The 21,044-nt window shown below is 48.8% G+C and overlaps 1 protein-coding gene and 1 long non-coding RNA gene across 4 annotated transcripts in view; one reads left to right on the plus strand and one right to left on the minus strand.

Annotated features, from left to right (window-relative positions):
* Positions 1-576: 576 nt before the first annotated feature.
* LOC102403485 lies at positions 577-7,066 on the minus strand. Of its 2 annotated transcripts, XR_006552139.1 has the most exons (4): positions 6,463-7,066; positions 6,014-6,133; positions 3,686-4,110; positions 577-2,290 (listed from the first exon to the last, which is right to left on the minus strand). It is a non-coding gene; the product is annotated as an uncharacterized LOC102403485 (long non-coding RNA). The 2 variants fall into 2 exon arrangements; XR_006552138.1 differs by having other exon boundaries at positions 6,014-7,066.
* Positions 7,067-11,413: 4,347 nt separating this feature from the next.
* Positions 11,414-21,044, plus strand: part of SLC2A9 (solute carrier family 2 member 9) — a 217,918-nt gene continuing 208,287 nt past the window's right edge. Inside the window, exons 1-2 of one of the 2 annotated variants that reach the window (XM_044945640.1) lie at positions 11,414-11,482; positions 15,367-15,466. In XM_044945640.1, the coding sequence (XP_044801575.1) occupies positions 15,404-15,466 (63 nt within the window). In that variant the 5' untranslated portion in view covers positions 11,414-11,482; positions 15,367-15,403. Of the gene's footprint in view, positions 11,483-15,366; positions 15,467-20,694; positions 20,918-21,044 lie in introns of those variants that run through there. The other variant, XM_044945639.1, reaches the window with a different exon arrangement.

The following is a 21,044-nucleotide window of genomic DNA, read 5'->3' on the forward strand; positions in this document are numbered from 1 at the left end:
AAGCTGGGACACGGATCACTGGAAGAACAGTGATACCATTTACCTGAAAGGGAAGTCTGTAGGGGAACAGGCTCAGACACAGTGAGTTTGACACGCGACTTATTCATCCAAGTGGAGTGAGTAACTGAGTGCAGCCTTGGGGCACCGCCCTGGCCTCGCTCTGCCAGGAACTGACCCAGCCTCTTGCCAGCTTCATTTGGTCTCCTTAAGGCTGAGGTTCCGCTTGGTATTCAAGTGACGATGTCATGTGGTCTCTGGTCAGGAACGTGGGACACAGCTGTGGGCTAGTGATGTAACACGTGGGATTCGCCAGGGTAGAGATGGGATCAGAGCCACCAAGCGGGCAAGTGCAGAGCGAAGGGGGTGAGGGCGAGGGGGAGGCCCCAGAAGAATGAACAGGGCAGACAGTGAGGTGGGAAGAGCCCAGGGAGCTTGGGGAAGGGGCTCAGGTGAGCCTCTCTGGGTCTCGGCGGGATCCGAACTGACAGTGTCTGGTCCACAGACCTCCCTTTGATGTACTCCAGACCCTCTGAATTTTATGAATGATTGACATACAGATGTTAGAAATAGGTGCAATTTATTAGTCTCTGTTGTGTGTTGAGTATTGCATTCACACATGGCTATTGATCCCCACATGCTGTTTATGATAAGGCAGCTGAGCTCAGAGAGCTTAACTGAGTTGCTTAAGGACACACAGCTGGTGAGCACACAGAGTGAGGGTCTGAAGCTTGGTCACTGGGTGGATGCAAAAGCCTTGATTTCCCAGCTTAAACCAAACTGATGAATAGGGAGGAGGGTCTGATTTTAGAACATTCCACTCCACCTTAAAAAAAATGGTTGAAATTTTTTATGTATTTCAAAATGGTACCTAAACAGAGGCTTGTTGGCTGCCACATAGGGTGGCCAAAAACTTGATAGAGTAATTCAGTGGCATATGAATGCACAAATACATTCATAATTGTGCAACCACCATGTCTGTCTAGATCCAAAACATTTTCATCACGCAAACCAAGCAGCCCTCCAACCCATTAAAAGTTGCTTCCAAGTCACCTCCTCCCGCTAGCCCCAGGCCACTACTGATCTGCCTTCAACCTTCATACATTTGTCCCTTCTGGGCATTTCATTGAAATGGAATCAAACAACACGTGACCGTCCAAATGTAGCTTTTCTTCATCTGGCTGAGAATGTCAAGGTTCTTCTACATTGCAACATGCATCGGAACTTCATTTCTTTCTTTGGCTGAACAATGTTCCATTGTATGGAGAGACCACAATTGCTGATCTTGTCAGTGGCTGATGGGCATTTGGACTGTTTCCACCTTTCAGCTACTGTGAATAGCACTGCTGTGAGTGCTCACATACAAGTTTTTGTTTGACCACCTGCTTTCAGCTCTCTTGCATACAGACCATGGGTGTGGAATGGCTGGGTCATATGGTGATTCTATATTTATTTTTTGAAAACCCATCAAACTGATCTCCAGTTTGTTTTCCAGCCTCACTGGGCTAAACATCCCAAGTCGCAATGTACAAGGGCTCCAATTTCTCCACAGCCTTGCCAACAGTTATCTTTGATTTTGTTTTTAAATTGGCGATATTAAGACATGTCGGGCTTCCGAGCTGGCTCATATGGTAAAGAATCAGCCTGTGATGCAGGAGACACGGGTTTGATCCTTGGGTCGGGAAGATCCCCTGGAGGAGGGCACAGTGACCCACTCCAGTATTCTTGTCTGGAGAATTCCGAGGACAGAAGGGCTACAGTGGGCTACAGTCTATAGGGTCGCAAAGAGTCAGACACGACTGAGTGACTAACGCTTTCACTTTCCCAAGTGAAAATTCTGTCTGGATGCTGGGCTGCTAAAAAGAACCTGAGAAGTATGTCTAACATCAAGGTCTCACTCGGATAGACTTGTCCTTTCAGCGAGGTCTTTGCCCATGGAGCTGAAGTGAACAGGAATTGGGGCAAACAGAACAGGTGGTCTTGCTCTAAAAGGGTCAGTTCTCATCCACAAGCTGTGATGCTTTGGGCAAGTGGGGTGACCTCTGGTCTCCGACCTCCCCAGCGTGCTTGGCCATAGAATGAAGATAGGAAGAGCTCAGTGGCTGCTCTTAGGGTTAGATGAGGCTAGGTCTAACCAGTGCCTGCCACATAGTAGGTGTTTCCTAAAAGCAGGTCCCTTCCAGGGGCTCCTCCTTCTGATTAAACTATGAATTTCCCAACAGATTTCCCCTTCTTTGCAGCCTTCTCAGCATCTAGCATCGTGTTGGCCCTACAGTAGGTACTCCAAAAACATCTGTAAGAGAACACAGGAATGAGAATGAAAATAATGAGCAATAAAGAGATTTCTCAAAAATAGCTGCAATAGCGAATATATACCCTGTGCTTGCTACATGGCAAAACCAATTCAAAGGTATACACCAGGGAGTGACCAGGGGGAACGTACGCTGGTTTAGCCACTGTGGAAAATAGTTTGGCATTTCTCAAAAAAGAAATGTAGACTTAACCATTTGACACAGCAATTCCATTCCTAGGTATATTCCCAGACATCTCATTAGATCTGCACATGACCTTGAGATGAGTTTTCCCTGATGCCCACTTTGCAGAAAGCTGACTTATCCCAGGAGACAGGCTGGGGAATGAGTGGTAGCTGGGGTCTGAGATCTGACATCAAATCCAGGCTCTTTCACTGTACTATGCTGTTTATCTAGATGCTGCTGAATCATCCTGGCACCTAAGAATGAATTATGACAGCAGAAAAGGCAACAAGGGAGAGTTTGAGTGACTACTTGGGGCAAGGAGGAGTGGGAGCCAGCTGGGTAATCGTGGAAGGTTTGAAAACCTTGGGAAAGCCATCCCCTCCCTCCAAGATAGCCTCAATCTTGGTGTCTGCGTGTCCTAAAGCATAGCTGAAGCACATAAATGCCATTTTTCTAGCATGTGGATTGTGCATGCATCCGAGGTTGGTTGATAAAGATGCCTCGGATAGAGGTCTTTAGGGGTCAGGGATCGACCTGATCAGTGATCAGGTGATTTCCTCCTGCTCTCCAGTCCTGCTTGGTATAACTAGGCACTGGGGAAACGGGATTAGCCATGAGAAGTTTGCCTGGTTGCTTTCAATCGATGCCAAGGGAATTGGGTGGGCTTTTCCAGGCTCCCAAGACATCACTGTCTTCCAGGGTTCACGCCTGAGCCAGGCACAGGGCCTTCCCCAAGGTGGGCAGGACTCCTGGGCGCCCATCTCCCTGTGCTTCACCCCAGAACCATGGGTCACTTCCCAAACCCTCCCCTCTCTGTGTGAGCTGCTCAGAAGGAGGCTCCTGGTCCCCTGGGCTGAGCTTGGATCTTTCCCAGCTGCCCAGTGATGCTCTCTGCTCCTCACCTCTCTCTGCCTCTCTCCATTTATCTACTGGTCCTGAAAAAAAGTAGGATGAGTACACATGCCTCATTTTTGACCCAGAATGGTCATGAGGACAGCGTGGCATTCATGAAATAACTGCAATGGTGATGACCATGCAAGCAGCATTTCCCGATGGACGACTCTTGTGTATTTCACCATGGGCCGATTTTACTCCTCCGTTGGCAAAGCAGCAAGAGTCAGCCCCCTCATCCTGCTCATCTAGACTACAGACTTGGTCAACCTGCATGCATTTGTGTCTGCCCCACAACTCCTGCATGTCATTTTACTGACCTTTATCACACGCCCCCGGGCATGTTGGTCCTACGCTGTTATCCAGAAGGGATCTGACACCCAGGGCAGATGGTCAGCAGTGACATCACCTGGGCACATCTGCCTTGGACTCCCAGGCCAGAACTTGTTGACCCACAGCTGGACACATTTTTCATAAGCTGAGCAAGCCATCAATAGTTTGTTGATCATTTGTTGCTTGTCAAGACTGGCATCAAGGAATGTTTATGATAGCAGCAGGATGCCACTTCATCATTCAGGCTGCTTTCTTTCACAATTTCCCAGGCTGTTCTGTTTATGAAGCATTTTTCTCTTTGGTCTTTAATCAGGAATGGGCTGGGGAAGCTCAAGGAAACAGGGAAGTCAGGCTCGTAGATTTGGATCAGCCTTAGGGACCATTTCAGGAATTACCCGGGTTTACAGAGTAGCTGGAGCAAGAGAGTTAAAAATTGAGAGATATGAAAATCAATTTGGTGACAATTAAATGAGAAAAGGCACTTGGAGTGCTTAGCGTGGTGTCTGACAAATGTTTACATAAAAAAGAAATTGATTATCCTGTGGTTATTATTCCTATGGCTACTAATAAGCCCCCTCCTCCCTTCCCTTTCTTCCCCCCACCCCCTCTCTTCCTAACTGCCCTATTTTCCACATTCCTTTACTGTGTCTTCCTTTACGTTAGCTGCCTTGTGCTGTGCTGTGCTAAGTCGTTCAGTCGTGTCCAAATCTTTGTGATCCCATGGACTAGCCTGCCAGGCTCCTCTGTCCGTGGGATTCTCCAGGCAAGAATACTGGAGTGGGTTGCCATGCCCTCCTCCAGGGGATCTTCCCAACTCAGGGATTGAATCCACGTCTCTTACGTCTCCTGGATTGGCAGGCAGGTTCTTTACCATTAGCGTCACCTGGAAAGCCCTAGGGTTAGCTTGAGTGCCATGCCAAAGTCAGCAGAGAATTAACCCTGAAAATTAAGCAGTGACCACGGAGCGTTGGTCAGAGAACTGAGGCCAGGACAGGTGTGGCGTTTTCTGCTCAAAGCTGTCAGCTAGTGACTTGCTGGACCCACAGGGCTTAGTCAGCAGGTCCCCATCCTATGGACAGGACACAAGGCCCAGAATACTCCAGTTTAGGGAGGTGGCCTCTGCCTGCAGGAGCCGGCTTGGGGAAAGACGTCCCTGTTCACTGCACTGTCTGTCCATCTTTTGTGCTGCATTAATGTGTGTGGTGCCTTCTCTTTGCCTTTGTCCTTCTACTCAGTGCGGGCTCACAAGCGAGGGGCTGACTTCAGGCAGTCTGGGTGCAGGTCCACCTCTGTGACAGGCTAGGTGGGCAAAGATTCTCCTCCCAGCCTCGCTTGCTTTACTTCTACCATGGCCGGTTAAAGCCTCCAACTCATGGTGCCCTGAAGGTTTTATTATAAGGAGCAGCAGCACCAGTACAGTGGAGGTGATTATCTAAACAGTAGGTGGGGCCAATCAAATTGCTGCGAGCAGAGTTCTGCTGCCTGCAGCTGCTGGACTGTGGCAAGTGAACCCTTGGGACCTCAGAACGTGGCTATTCAGAAATGGAAACAGGAATCTGACATTTTGGGCCACAATGATGGGCACTGGCCGAGTGTTAGACTTGAGTAGCAGCAATATTAGTATTGTTATCATGGACTGTAAGAACAAAAGTTAACATTTTTGAAACCCCATGCACTAGGCTTTATATATATATATATGTATATATATAAATTATAAATATATATGCATATATATAAATTATATATATATGTTATGTTATTATTCTATTTAAGCTGAGAGAATTATTTTGAGGTAGTTTAAGATCCTCTGTTGTTGTTTATTCGTTAAGTCATGTCTGACTCTTTTGTGACCCTATGGACTGTGGCCCACCAGGCTCCTCTGTCCATGGAATTTCCCAGGCAATAATACTGGAGTGGGTTGCCAATTCCTTCTCCAAGGGATCTTCCCAACTCAGAGATCAAACCCTCGTCTCCTGCACTGGTGGATTATTTACCAACTGAGCCACCAGAGAAGCCGTAATTCCTCTAGTCAAACACTAAGTGAATTCGCCTCCTTTTTCCTCTGAACTCATTCTAAGACACCATTCATTCCACGTGTTCTCCCAGGAGCCTGTGGTGATGTTGACAGCTCGTGATCTTTTAGCATTTAGTATTTGCTTCATATACATTGACTTACTTAATCCCCACAACAACCCTATGAAGCCGGTCCTATTACTATTTCCTGCTTGACACAAAGAAATAGAGGTCCAGAGAGGTTAAGTAATTTTCCCTAAGTCACACAGCTAGTGAGCTAAAGAGCTGGAGTTTGAACTCACGGATCCATGCTGCCTAGGGTGTGAGCCGTCTGAACTTGGCTTTGTAATCCACAGCTGGCAGCTTCCCCTGTGACATGATATCGCAGGGATGTGACGTCATTCTCAGCTCCCTGGTGGCTTCTGTGTGGGAGACAGAGTCTTAAGCCTCTACTGCAAATAACTCCCCTGGACAGTGAGTCCCTATGTACTTAATAACCCTCGCTGATGGGGGAGTAGGAAGTCAGAGCTGTCTGTGATCCTGAAGGAAGCGTGACCTGCACCCCACAAACCCCCCTGGTACCAGCAGTCTTCCCCATTTGCAGCATGCTCCTGGGAAGAATGAACATGTATCTCCCCATCCTCGTCCTTGGGCACAGCTCACCTCTCTCAACCCAGAGGACTCACTCACCCTCTCGAGTCTGACCTGTGGGGTGCACTGGTCCTCCCACCCCATGCCTGTGTCTCCTCACCTCAGCTGTACCCACAGGACAATCAACACATGCTGTGATCAGTTCATGTCCACTTGCTGCCATCTCTTCTCCCACTCACATCTGTGGCCACTCCTTCCTTCTCATCCGGGACTGTTCACCAGCTCTGACCGTGACTTCTAGGTGCTTCCAGCTTTGGACAGGCAATGTACATCCTCAAAAAAGCCACCCTCTGACCATGGTTGGGATCCTGTGTTCTCTCTGTGGTTGCAGTCTAAGCTTCCATCCTCCCTTAACTGCCTCATCTCACCTGCCACTCACCCTCTGTCCCCCAATCCCCCCAGTGCTCCAACGCTCACATCTGCCTTCCCCAGACCTGAGCTGGGAATGGACTGTCCACATCCTCCTGCTGGCCCACCAGGCTTGGTTTTTCCTTTTTTTTTTTTTTTTTGAATCACCCTAGTTTATTCCCAAAGCCCTTGAGATCATTAATGACAGTGGCCTGGTGCTGAAATCCACCTACGTAGATCCATTGTAACTTAGAACAGTCTAAAGTTATGACCAACCTAGATAGCATATTGAAAAGCAGAGACATTACTTTGCCAACAAAGGTCCGTCTAGTCAAGGCTATGGTTTTTCCAGTGGTCATGTATGGATGTCAGAGTTGGACTGTGAAGAAAGCTGAGCGCCAAAGAATTGATGCTTTTGAACTGTGGTGTTGGAGAAGACTCTTGAGAGTCCCTTGGACTGCAAGGAGATCCAACCAGTCCATTCTGAAGGAGATCAGCCCTGGGATTTTTTTGGAGGGAATGATGCTAAAGCTGAAACTCCAGTACTTTGGCCACCTCATGCCAAGAGTTGACTCATCAGAAAAGACTCTGATGCTGGGAGGGATTGGGGGCAGGAGGAGAAGGGGATGACAGAGGATGAGATGGCTGGATGGCATCACTGACTCGATGGACGTGAGTCTGAGTGAACTCTGGGAGTTGGTGATGGACAGGGAGGCCTGACGTGCTGCGATTCATAGGGTCGCAGAGTCGGACATGACTGAGCTACTGTACTGAGCTGAACTGAACTGAAACTAACTTGGTTAGATAGCATCACCGACTCAATGGACATGAGTTTGGGTGAACTCCGGGAGTTGGTGATGGACAGGGAGGCCTGGTGTGCTGCAGTTCATGGGGTCGCAGAGTCTGACATGACTGAGCGACTGAACTGAACTGAAACTGACCATTATCATCATCATCATTATTTGTATATAAAGAACTCCTTGGTGAGTCTGTGTGTGGTTGCACTTTCTGCCAGGTTTTCCTCTTCCTTTTATTTATTTCAACTTGTTTTAAATTGAAGGATAATTGCTTTATAGTATTGTATTGTGAAATGAAGTGAAAGTCACTCAGTCGTGTCCGACTCTTTGCGACCGCAGTCCATATGCAGTCCATATGCAGTCCATGGAATTCTTCAGGCCAGAATACTGGAGTGGGTAGCTGTTCCCTTCTCCAGGGGATCTTCCCAACCCAGGGATCAAACCCAGGTCTCCCGCGTTTCAGGCAGATTTTTTACCAGCTGAGCCACAAGGGAAGCCCAAGAATATTGGAATGGGTAGCCTATCCCTTCTCCAGCAGATCTTTCTGACCCAGGAATCAAACCAGGGTCTCCTGCATTGCAGGCAGATTCTTTACTAACTGTGATATCAGAGAAGCCGCACAGTACTGTATTGATTTCTGCCAAACATCAACATGAATTAGCCATCTGAAGGCTGTGCCCCAGAGGTTCCTGGTGGCAGTTTCTCAGCTTCACAAATCTTTCTGTCCCTTCAGTTGGTTGCTTGGTCTTGGTCACTGAGAATACGGATACCACTGGACGGAAGTCCCCCACCTCCCCACTTCCAAACCTGCATCCTGCCCATGCTTCACCCATAATCTGTTCTCAGATTCCACACCTACTGCCAGCCCACTTCTCTGCTTCTCCAAATGGCCAACATTCTGGGAAGATTGGTCTCCTTCTCCTAGGGCATCCAGGCTCTTCCTGATGCTGCTAAGGCACTTCAGTCATGTCCGACTCTGTGCGACCCCATAGACGGCAGCCCACCAGGCTCCCCTGTCCCTGGGATTCTCCAGGCACGAATACTGGAGTGGGTTGCCATTGCCTTCTCCAATGCATGCATGTATGTTAAGTTGCTTCAGTTGTGTCCGACTCTGTGCCACCCTATGGACAGCAGCCCACCAGGGTCCTCTGTCCACAGCATTCTCTAGGCAAGAATACTGGAATGGGTTGCCATTTCCTTCTCCAGGCTCTTCCTACCTCCTTCCTAAAACTGTTTGGTGGCATTTAAGGGGGCTCTGCAGAGCTCTGGTCCTTTCTGTCTCAGCATACAAAGAATTCAGAGAAAGCCAAAGTGATTGGTAAGAAGTGATGTATTAGGACGCTTGTGAGGCTTACACGTGGGTGGGTAAGAGGGTGCCGTGTCCTGAGAACTTAGTGGGCTACAGTTTTATAATCAAAGGAAAAGTGCGGAGGGGAAAAAGACTACTTTCTTCCTCATTCTTGAATACATGTCATGCTTTCATCATCAGCTCTTGCTCCAGGTTGAGCAGGGGGGTTTTCTTGTCCCTACATGGTCAAGCCAGGACTGCCACGGTACTATGAAAAAATTATTTCAAGTCTCAGTACAATGAGGGTCTTTACTTTGAAATATCGTCTTTCCACAAATTATTGTTTTTCATGTGTGCAGAGAGCATGTCTTTGAGGTCAATTAACTTACTGAGCTCACCGGGCAGGGTGTGGGTCTTATGCTACCATTGTTTTGTTGTTTGGGGGCATGTCTCATACTTCTGCTGTGTGGGTTTGTTGCTAAGCAAGCCTGCTTGGGTTTGTGGTTAAGCAAACCTACTTTCTTGAGTGATCATTAACTTACAGAGGTCTCCCATATGTTTCCTACATGCAATCCCCTAGTGGGATTAGCTATATAATCACCTACTTTGTCCCTGTACTCTGTCCCTGTCACATCCACTCACACTTCCCAGTGGCCTCCACGTGGTCACAAGCCATGGACACTATTAGCTCCATGACCCCTGAGCCGTATTCAAACAGCTGACCACTCACATCCTCTTAAAGGTCTCCTGCCTAAGTTCACTCTCCCTGTTTTCTCTGAGTCAGTTTCCTTTGCCATTTTCCGTCCCCCACCTGCTCTTTTCTGGTCAAAGTTCCTTAGGAAGTTTTTTCTCCACTCTCTTCTGTGACTTACCTAATCCCGTGGTCTTAAATGTCATTAACGTATCTCCAGTCCAGACCACTTCTTGAGCATTGCTCCTATTTCCAAGTGCCCAAGTGACATTTGCACTTGGATGTCACACAAGCATCTCAACCACACACTTCCAAAAGAGAATTCTTTATTTCCTCCCATCCCCAAATCTGCTGCTTTGACTCTTCTCCAGCTCAGTGAACGATGCCATTAATAAGACACCAAGGACTTGCCAGGCATCTCCCCAGGCCTTTGATGTACATTCTTAGCCTAGGCTAAGAATCGTATGAGAAAATGATAACCACAGCCCATTGAAGGATAAAGAAACCGACCCAAAGGTTAAGTAATTTGCTCTGGGTCATGGAGGCAAAACCAGGGTTGGCATCCAGGTTTCTGATGCTAACATCCTTGCTCTTTCCACTCTGTTCATGCCTTTTCAAATCAGGCTCTTGCCTGAGTGCTTGGAGACCATCTTCATCCTTAGGTACCTGCAGGACCACCACCTTGCATAGCTCCAGGCGGACATTGACTGTGTGAATGGAGCTCCTTGGAGCCGTGTGGTGACAGCCATTCATGCAAACTAGAATGGAAGTGCAGCCCCTGGAACTTGATAGGTGGAGGCCGAGGACGTTGTCTCTCTGGCTCCCTCGGTCCCCTCCCATCTCATCCAATGCCATTCTTTTTTAAAAACGTATTTATTTTTAATTGGAGGATAATTGCTTCACAAGGTTGTGTTGACTTCTGACATACGTCAACATGTATTAGCCATAGGTATACATGTGTTCCCCTCCTCTTAAACCTCCCTCGCACCTCCCACCCCAACCCACCCTTCTAGGCTGACCCCATTCTGACTCCTCTCTCCCTACCGACTCACACCACCCCAGAGGGCTCCCCTGGCTAAAGCCAGGCACTGTCAGACTCCGTGGGCACAGAGATGGGTCAGCTGTGGCCCCAGAGTGTAAGGAGTGTGTCAGGCAGGGTTCTCCGGAGAAACAGAGCCAATAGGATGTATATCTAGACAGACAGGTAGATATTGATAGAAAAAGACAGAGAGCTTTTAAGGAATTAACTCACATGATCATGGGGCTGGCAAGCCCCAGACCCATATGGCAAGTCCACAGGCTACAAATTCTGGCAGGAATTGAAGTTGCAACCTTGGCCTGAAGGCTGGAAACTCAAGGCAGAATTTCTATGTTGTCATCTTAATGCAGAATGTCTTTTCCTATGGGGTGCCTTAGTCTTTGTTCTTAAGGCCTCCAGCTCAATGGATGAGGCTCACCTACATTATGGAGGCCCATCTACTTAAAGTCAGTTGATTGTAAATGTGCATGCGTGCTCAGTTGCTTCAGTCATGTCTGACTCCCCGCGACCCCATGGGCTGTAGCCCACCAGTCTTCTCAGTCCATAGGATTCTCCAGGCAAGAATACAGGAGTGGGTTGCCATGCCCTCCTCCAGGAGATCTTCCCGACCCAGGGATAGAATATTCATCTCCTGAGCCTCCTGCTTTGCAGACAGATTCTTTACTGCTGAGCCCCCAGGGAAGCCCTGTTAAACGTGAGTCATACCTAAAAACTACCAGCAATAGCTTGCCTGTTCTCTAAATGTCTAACCACACAACTAGACACCGTGGCCTTGCCAAGCTGACACATAACATGAACCCTCAGGAGGGGGTCAAAGTCACGGTCAAGGACGCAGATGAAAGAACCGTCAGTGGTTCAGTACAGTCTGGCTCCCGCAAGGCTAATGGAAGAAGCTCGGGGAAGCACAGGACGAAGCGACTCAGACTTTCCAGAAGGAACAGACGGACAGCAGAGAAGGTGAGCCTGGAAGATGAGACAAAGGCAAGAGGGGAGGCAGCCCAGCCCGGGGGCCTGAGAGACAGCAAGAGGGGCCTGAATGTGGAGGTCCAGTGGGCGGCGTGTCCCTGGGCGTGTGCTGGCCAGATGCAGGTGGGTCCCTCGGTGGAGGGCCTCCAGTCGACATTGTCAGGCAGCTCACGTGACTTAAAACTCAGAGCTCGTTAACCCGTAAAAACTGCTTATTCTCCCAAAACTGTAGTTTTTAGTCTACTTGGCTCCTTGACACCCTAAGGGCTTCATTCTTTAACAAAATGGTTTTCTCTTTCATTTGAAGACATTCTAAAAGCTTGCTTTTGCAGTTGTAGAAGTGATTGGTTTCTGTGTGTTTTAGTGTAGAAAATTGGAAAACATAGGAAAGCAAATCAGATAAACATTGGCTGAGAAAGCACAGCTGAGTGGTAATTGCTGTTATGTTATGCTGCTTGCAGGATGTCTGCTTTCTCTGCACAGAAATATGTCATGAGTCGTCCGCTCATCTCTGCAGCCTATCTCCTGCTGTGGTTTCTCCCTTCTGGGCCAGGCCTCTTACCTTCCATACGCCTCTTGAGAAGTCCATATGCTCCTCCTAAACTGTCTCTCCTTCCAGAATGTAAGCTCCGTCAGGGCAGGGTGAGGTCTGTTTTGCTCAAGATTTCATTCTCATAACCTAGATGCTTAGTGTTAAAGTGTTAGTCGCTCAGTCGTGTCCTACTCTTTGTAGCCCACCAGACTCCTCTGTCCATGGAATTCTTCAGGCAAAAATACTGGAGTGGGTTGACATTTCCCTTCTCCAGGGGATCTTCCCAATTCAGGGATTGAACCTGGGTCTCTTGCATTGCAGGTAGATTCTTTACTATCTGAGCCGCCAGGGAAGCCCTAGATGCTAGGAGCTTAATGAATAATTGTTCATTAAGCTTCAGTTCAGTTCAGTTCAGTTGCTCAGTTGTGTCCAACTCTTTGCTACCCCATGAATCGCAGCATGCCAGGCCTCCCTGTCCATCACCAACTCCCGGAGTTCACTGAGACGTCCATTGAGTCAGTGATGCCATCCAGCCATCTCATCCTCTGTCGTCCCCTTCTCCTCCTGCCCCCAATCCCTCCCAGCATCAGAGTCTTTTCCAATGAGTCAACTCTTCGCATGAGGTGGCCAAAATAAATAATTTAATGTGTAAACATTTTTGGTTTAAATTTAACTTTAAATTAAAAAACACATGGGTGTAGTTCAAGTACAGTAAAGGATCCACATTGCCAACATCCGCTGGATCATCGAAAAAACAAGAGAGTTCCAGAAAAACATCAATTTCTGCTTTATTGACTATGCCAAAGCCTTTGATTGTGTGGATCACAACAAACTGTGGAAAATTCTTAAGAGATGGGAATACCAGACCATCTGACCTGCCTCCTGAGAAATCGGTATACAGGTCAAGAAGCAACAGTTAGAACTGGACATGGAGCAACAGACTGATTCAAAATAGGGAAAGGAGTATGTCAAGGCTGTATATTGTCACCCTGTTTATTTAACTTTTATGCTGAGTACATCATGAGAAATGCTGGGCTGGATGAAGCACAAGCTGGAATCAAGATTGCTGGGAGAAATATCAATAACCTTAGATATGCAGATGACACCACCCTTATGGCAGAAAGTGAAGAACTAAAGAGCCTCTTGAGGAAAGTGAAAGACGAGAGTGAAAAAGTTGGCTTAAAGCTCAACATTCAGAAAACTAAGATCATGGTATCTGGTCCCATCACTTCATGGCAAATAGATGGGGAAACAATGGAAATAGTGACAGACTTTATTTTGGGGTGCTCCAAAATCACTGCAGATGGTGACTGCAGCTATGAAATTAAAAGATGCTTGCTCCTTGGGAGAAAAGTTATGACCAACCTAGACAGCATATTACAGAGACATTACTTTGCTGACAAAGGTCCATCTAGTCAAAGCTATAGTTTTTCTAGTAGTCATGTATGGATATGAGAGTTGGACTATAAAGAAAGCTGATCGCCGAAGAATTGATGCTTTTGAACTGTGGCGTTGGAGAAGACTCTTGAGAGTTCCTTGGATAGCAAGGAGATCCAACCAGTCCATCCTAAAGGAAATCAAACCTGAATATTCATTGGAAATACTGATGCTGAAGCTGAAACTCCAGTACTTTGGCCACCTGATGTGAAAAACTGACTCATTGGAAAAGACCCTGATGCTGGGAAAGATTGAAGGCAGGAGAAGGGGAAGACAGAGGATGAGATGGCTGGATGGAATGACTGATTCAATGGACATGAGTGTGAGTAAGCTCTGGGAGTTGGTGATGGACAGGGAAGCCTGGAGTGCTGCAGTCCATGGGGTCACAAAGAGTCAGACACGACTGAGCAACTGAACTGAACTGAAAGGATCAACCTACCAATGCACAAGACATGGGTTCAATCCCTGGGCTGGGAAGATCCCCTGGAGAAGCAAATGGCAACCCATTCCAAAATTATTACCTGGGAAATCCCAAGGACAGAGGGGCCTGATGGGCTACAGTCCATGGGGTCATAATGAATCAGATATGACTTAGTGACTAAAAAAACAAGTACACCTATTTTTAATGTTGACTAGAGTATATTTCTTTATACATCTTCCTCATGTTGTCACGGAGAAGGCAATGGCACCCCACTCCAGTACTCTTGCCTGGAAAATCCCATGGATGGAGGAGCCTGGTAGGCTGTAGTCCATGGGGTCTTGAAGAGTCGGACACGACTGAGCGACTTCGCTTTCACTTTTCACTTTCATGCATTGGAGAAGGAAATGGCAACCCACTCCAGTGTCCTTGCCTGGAGAATCCCAGGGACGGGGGAGCCTGGTGGCTGCCCTCTATGGGGTCACACAGAGTCGGACACGACTGAAGTGACTTAGCATAGCATAGCATAGCATGTTGTCAAGTAAGAATGTATTAGAAACACTTTCCAATTATATTAGGTATCCTTCTTTAACATAAGCTTCCAGCACATGAATATGCCAAAATTTAAACTTTCTTCTTAAATATTCTGTCCTATTGTGAAGACCATTTTTCTACCATGAAAAGTGTTGCAATGATCATCTCAGGCTTAAATCTTTGTACATTTTAATTACTGCTTTAGGCTAACTATAAATGGAGTCATTGGGCCAAAGGACTGAAATACTTTTACAGCTCTAGAGACGTATTTTCAAACTCCAGAAAAGCTATAGAGTTTTCCACTTCTTTTGTGCTAGGGATTCGGGCTACAATTGTGCTGCGTGTGTGTGCTAAGTCACTTCAGTCATGTCCAATTCTTTGTGACCCCATGGACTGTAGCCCGCCAGGCTGCTCTGTCCATGCGATTCTCTAGGCAAGAATACTGGAGCGGGTTGCCATGCCCTCCTCCAGGAGATCTTCCTGACCCAGGGATCGAACTGCCTCTCTTATGCCTCGTACACTGGTAGGGGGGTTCTGTACCACTAGCGACACCTGGGAAGCTCCTACAATTGTGCTAACTGTTTGGTAATAGTTTCAATTTGACAGGTGACATTGCACTTTGAATTTATGGTACTTTTATTTTCATATCTTAAGGACAGAAAGTCTAGGATTTCCAAAACATGCCCCATTGTAAGAGGACCTTACAAATGAGGATATCCTGGGGAGGGGCCAGTACTTGATCAGCGACATGGCAGGGGTGGGAAAACACAGCAGTGGTCCAACCTGACCGTCTCGTAAATGGAGAAACAGGCCAGAGAGGAACAGAGGCACCTGGGGCTCTGGGGAAGCTGGGCCCGCCACCCTGGCGTCCTCACCAGGCCCTCCTCCCCTGGGTTCCTTATCTGTGACAGCCAGCGTCTGTCTAACCACTTCTCCCTTTTTTCTCTCTTTCAGGAACAAAAAAGCCCAGTCCAAAGGCTGACAAGGAACCATGAAGCTCAGGGAAAGTGACTCAGCAGATAACAAAGGAAGCAACTTGGAGAAAAAGAAACTGGTCAGTCCTGGTTCCCTTATGTCTCCCTGGTAGGAGTGTCCAGGTGACCCCGAGGTGGTCCCTCCTGGGGGGAGGTGGCGAGGGGGCTGAGCACTGAAGGATGAGCAAAATTAGGGGCACTGGTAAAAGGTGTGTGTGTGGACGAGTGCATGAGTGTCAGGACAGGCCCGGCACACCCAGGAATGCTGGGCTATGACCACATCCTTCTTTTAAAAAATTGTTTTGTAAAAATTGAAGTATCGCTGATTCATGATGTTATGCTAATTTTTGCTCTATGGCAAAGTGATTCAGTTATGCATAGAGACACATTTTAAAAAATATTCTTTTCCAATAGAGAGACAGATGTAGAGGACAAACGTGTGGATACCAAGGGGAGACGAGAGATGGTGGGATGAACTGGGAGATTGGGATTAACATGCATACACTACGATGTCTCAGTTCAGTTCAGTCACTCAGTCGCGTCCGACTCTTTGCAACCCCACAGACCGCAACACACCAGGCTTCCCTGTCCAACACCAGCTCTAGAGACATATTTTCAAACTCCAGAAAAGCTGTATAGTTTCCCACTTCTTTTGAGCTAGGGATTTGGCTTACAACTGTACTGTGTATGTGCATGCTAAGTCACTTCAGTGATGTCTGACTCTTTGAGACCCCATGGACTGTAGCTCGCCAAGGCTCCTCTGTCCCTGGGACTCTCCAGGCAAGAATACTGGAGAGGGTAGACATTTTCTTCTCCAGAGGACCTTCCCAACCCAGGGATCGAACCCAGGTCTCCTGAATTGCAGGTGGATGCTTTACCGTCTGAGCCACTAGGGAAGCCCCGGCCACATCCTTGATAGAGTGAATTGCCTTAGGACCTATCTGAGAGCATGGGCCACAGACCATGTGGCTGGGGGTCTGGCATCAGATTTGGAGATGGTCGAATCCAGGCTCTCCCTGAACTTCTGTTCTTCCCCGTGGCGTCAGCCTAGTGGATCCTCCTGAGCCTGGTGGGAGGGCGGGTGGTGCGGCAGGTGGGAACAGTTGGCAGAGGGTAGAGCAGTGTAGATGTGTCTTGGGAGGTGGGTAGCGGGGAGCCCCGGTTAGCTGTCATCTGGTTCACGGAGCCTCACCGGATGATGCTCATCACAGAGGCCTGGTACTCAAGCGGGGAAACTGGCCTTGGCAATGGTCCAGCTGCACCCCACTGGCCCCAACCCTTTTCTTTGCTGCTGTGAACACCAACACGAGGTTGGGGGCGGGGGGACCCAGGGGGATCTTTCTACAGGGAGTACTCACCGTGTCCTTTGTTGAGAAAAGGATGAGAACAAGAGCACTGGCCAAGAAATAGCTCACCAGGGGGACAGGGGGATGTGAAGAACAATGAATGTTCATTGTGTGCTTAGCTGTAGACCAGGTGCTGTTTTAGGTTCCAGGGTTTTTAGTGTTCTCCACGCACAAACTCCTCAAATCTTAGCAAGTCTAAGAGGCGGTGGCACCATCATCAGGCCCATTTGACAGATGAGGACACCGGGCCAGAGAGGCCGAGAAACTTGCCCAGGAGCTCACAGGTTGTTAGAAGTGGGGCTGAGACCCAAAGCCAGGCGGTCCTTTGGGCACGACTGTCAGGGGGTTAACCCGCTGAGCTGTGGCAAGCAGAGAGAGCAGCTCTCATCAGGCTCATCGAGGCTTTCAAAAGAATGGAGCTCTCTGTTTTCTCACCTTGGAATGCTCTGGGGTGCCCCCTGGGAATCCAAGACTCCCCATTTGTCTGAAGGAAGAAAGCACGGTTAACCCCAAGGCCAGGCTTCCTAAATAGGCGAGCCCAGCCTGGAACTTGAGCCAGAACAGTTGGGCTCCCATCTCAGGCATATGACGTCACTGCTCACCTCTGGGCTGGTTTGCGGGAGAGCTGGGTGGCTGCTGCTGCTGCTGCTGCTGCTGCTAAGTCGCTTCAGTCGTGTCCGACTCTGTGTGACCCCATAGACGGCAGCCCACCAGGCTCCCCCGTCCCTGGGATTCTCCAGGCAAGAACACTGGAGTGGGCTGCCATTTCCTTCTCCAAAGCATGAAAGTGAAAAGTTAAAGTCAAGTCGCTCAGTCATGTCCGACTCTTCTCGACCCCATGGACTGCAGCCCACCAGGCTTCTCCATCCATGGGATTTTCCAGGCAAGAGTACTGGAGTGGGGTGCCATTGCCTTCTCCGGAGCTGGGTTGGGGGGGGACGACAACTGACAGACAGTCAGTTCCACCAATAAGAAGAACTCTTCAGGCTAAGCACCGCCTCTAGGCTGCACAACAAAAAAGGGGAAGTAACTTACTGCAAGTTTCTTTTGTTCCACTGAGTGGTGTCCAGTCCGGGTTTCTGGGAGAGCCCTTTGTGCAGCGCAGGGTCAGGGCAGCTGCTGGAAGGCTGTCCCACCCTCCACCACCCCCCCCCCCCCCCGCCCCGCCTCCCCCCACCTCCAGTCTGCACTCTGTTTGGGTGATCTGGCCTTTAGTGTTTTCAACCACCATGGGGAACATGGAACAATTTTAAATGAAAAATGCAGGTCACTGACCCAATGTGAGTTTTAGCAAGATCAGGGAGACACCCCTGTTAAAGATGAGAAGACCAGGGTGGTTACGTGGAAAGGCCTGAGACAAGGAGCTGGTGGAGGAGGAAATGAGATGATGAGTAAGACACCCCATGGGGACCACAGAGCTGGTTCCTCTCTGCACAGTGAAATAGCCATGCTGCCCCTCCCACACTTTAGGCCCCAACTCACTCAATTATTTTGCTTCTCCCCACACCCCGGGGGCATCTATGTCTGCAGGACTGGCTCTGCCCTCTCACCCCATGCCCTTCTCTGCCTGCATTATCCCCCTGGCTTACTCATCCTGTAAGAGTCGGCTCTGGAATCACCTCTTTCAGGAAGTCTTCCAGGATCAGCCCCAGGTTGGCTCAGTGCCTCCTCCGTGTTTCCCAGGGGAATCCTCAGCTCTCGCATGTGATGTCACAGTCGAGAGCTCCCATGTTAGAACCCTGCTCTGGACCCAGCTCTGTGAGGGGAACTGGCCAACTGGCTGAAAACTGATTTCAGAAACAGCCAATTGTGCGAGCGGCCTCCCTGCATGACTGATATGCAGAATGAATATTGCACTGAATGATTCATGCACTCAGTAAATAACCAGCCTAATTATTCAGGGCTGGCTTTTTTCTTTCAGAAGTTTCAGCTCCCCACTGAGCAGCTCCCTTCCCACTGATCTGCATCCGCAGAGCTGGATGTGTTTGTGCGCACTTGACAATCCACACTCCCAGAAATTCTGCTGTGATCCAAAGCTTTTATTTCACCATGCACTTTCCATTAAACCCAGGTTGCCGGCTTCGGGTCTCTCTTTTGTGGATTTGCAGACGCCCTGGCCTTCTAGGGGTCCTCTGTTCCCTGAGCCTGCCATCATTCTGCCAGCCTCTGCACCTGGTCTCTGCTCTGGGCGCAAATGGCCAAGGCATATCCTAGATATGATTTAAGGCCCTTCTCTGACATCCAAGCAATTCAGCCGTACAGGGAGTTAATTCGCATGACATCCTGGTGTGCATGAGGGGGCTTGCCTCCTTAATGCTTTCCCTGAGCCAGGCCACCTGTATGAGCAGGGCAGAGTAACAACCGGTGGCAAAGTCTTTTTCTTCCAAACCCACAAATTCCCCACTTGTTCTAGAGCTGCAGGGCAGCCTGTCTTCATCTCCAATATGTTGCTGTGCGTTTTCTATTTGAGTCTCAGAATAACTCTGCAGGATCATCAGGGCAGGATCAAGCTCCCATTTTGCACTTGTAAATGTGGTAGCTCAGAGAAGCAAATCAACTTGCCTGAGGACACACAGCTAAATACCGGTGGAGCCACGGTTGGAACCCTGCCAGGCTTCTCCAGTAGCCAGTAATCTGTCTGTCCCGGGCCTCAGGGAGATTTTGCTCTGGGTTCATGGTAGTTACTCTCCTCCCAGCATGCTGGCTTTAAGAGGGGAAAGAAAAAGACGCCAGAGAAAGCGTCAACTTCAAATTGGCACTTGCCATCTACCTCTGCCCATCTGCAATGTGGGAGACCTGGGTTCGATCCCTGGGTTGGGAAGATCCCCTGGAGAAGGGAAAGGCTACCCACTGCAGTATTCTGGCCTGGAGAATTCCATGGACAGTCCATGGGGTTGCAAAGAGTCAGACACTGACTGAGAGACTTTTCACGCTTGAGCGCCTTCCACTTTCACTTTCATCCACCTCTGCAAAGATTAACTCTTCAGCTCCTGCAGCTGCTGACATTCAACATCCCCTGAAGGGAGTTCAGGATGGAGATAGGGAACTGGGGCACTCTGTGCTCTGGGAAAACTGGCAGGACAGGTCTTCAGATAGTTAGATATTTTCAGGAGCTGATAGTATGAGCTCAATTCTTATATCTCTTCATATCTAGAAAAGCACTTCATCCCTTCGTGGTGACATCTGCTCTTTGTGACTAGCAGAAAACTTTTGCCAAGCTAAGTGCTTGATTGCATGAACTCCCCTTCACCCAGGTGGTCTGGTAGTCCCATCTCTTTCAGAATTTTCAACAGTTTATTGTGATCCACACAGTGAAAGGCTTTGACATAGTCAATAAAGCAGAAATAGATGTTTTTCTGGAACTCTCTTGCTTTTTCCATTATCCAGCAGATGTTGGCAATTTGATCTCTGGTTCCTCTGCCTTTTCTAAAACCACTGGGCTTCCCTCATAGCTCAATCGGTAAAGAATCTGCCTGCAATGCAAGAGACCGGGTTCGATTCCTGGGTCGGGAAGATCCCCTGGAGGAGGAAATGGCAATCCACTCCAGTATTCTTGCCTGGAAAATCCCATGGACAGAGGAGTCTGGTGGGCCACAGTCCATGGGGTCTCAAGAGTTGGACACGACTTAGTGACTAAACCAACCCCTTCATCCCAATCATACATATATTCACCTTCCCCCACAACCTCTTTGGAGCAGTCTCTCAGAGTTATCTGAGGTGCTCTCTCCTGGGCTGCAGTCCTCATTTTGCCCCAAATAAAAATTCACACTATGCAATTTCTTTCTTTCTTTCTTTCTTTCTTTTTTTAAGTAGAAAACTCAGGTACTCAGGGTGGTGATTTCTGGGAAAAGAAATTTCCTTATCAGGGCTTTCCAGCTGCTGCAGTGAAGGCCTGTGAATGCGGAAAAATTTTTATTGCTCAATTCCTGTTCGGACAGGATACAATTGCCACATTTCCTGTTCGGCACCCCCTTGCCCTCCCTCTGTGGATTCTGCCTCCTGATTCAGGGAGATGGCCCGGCAGAGCCCCTAAGGAGGTGCTTCGGGCGAGCCAGCTGCAGGGAGGGCCGGGGGCGGGCCTTTGCCAAACAGGACATGGGCTCAGCTACCCTTAGCCACAGCCACCCAGGGCCTCACGAGCGTGCCCATCCGAGGACTGTGATGCAAGGCAGGAGGAGACGAAAGGTAAACACAGCGCCTGGCCTCTGTCTGGGCCACGGAGGGCTCTCTCCGCCTTCCTGAAAAGCCTCTGGTCTTGATTCCTGGCTCCTGGACCCTGTGACGTTGGCTGCGGGGCTCCAGCTCTGACGTC

Source organism: Bubalus bubalis, chromosome 7 (assembly GCF_019923935.1).
Source record: "Bubalus bubalis isolate 160015118507 breed Murrah chromosome 7, NDDB_SH_1, whole genome shotgun sequence".
In the NCBI taxonomy this organism is placed as follows: domain Eukaryota; kingdom Metazoa; phylum Chordata; class Mammalia; order Artiodactyla; family Bovidae; genus Bubalus; species Bubalus bubalis.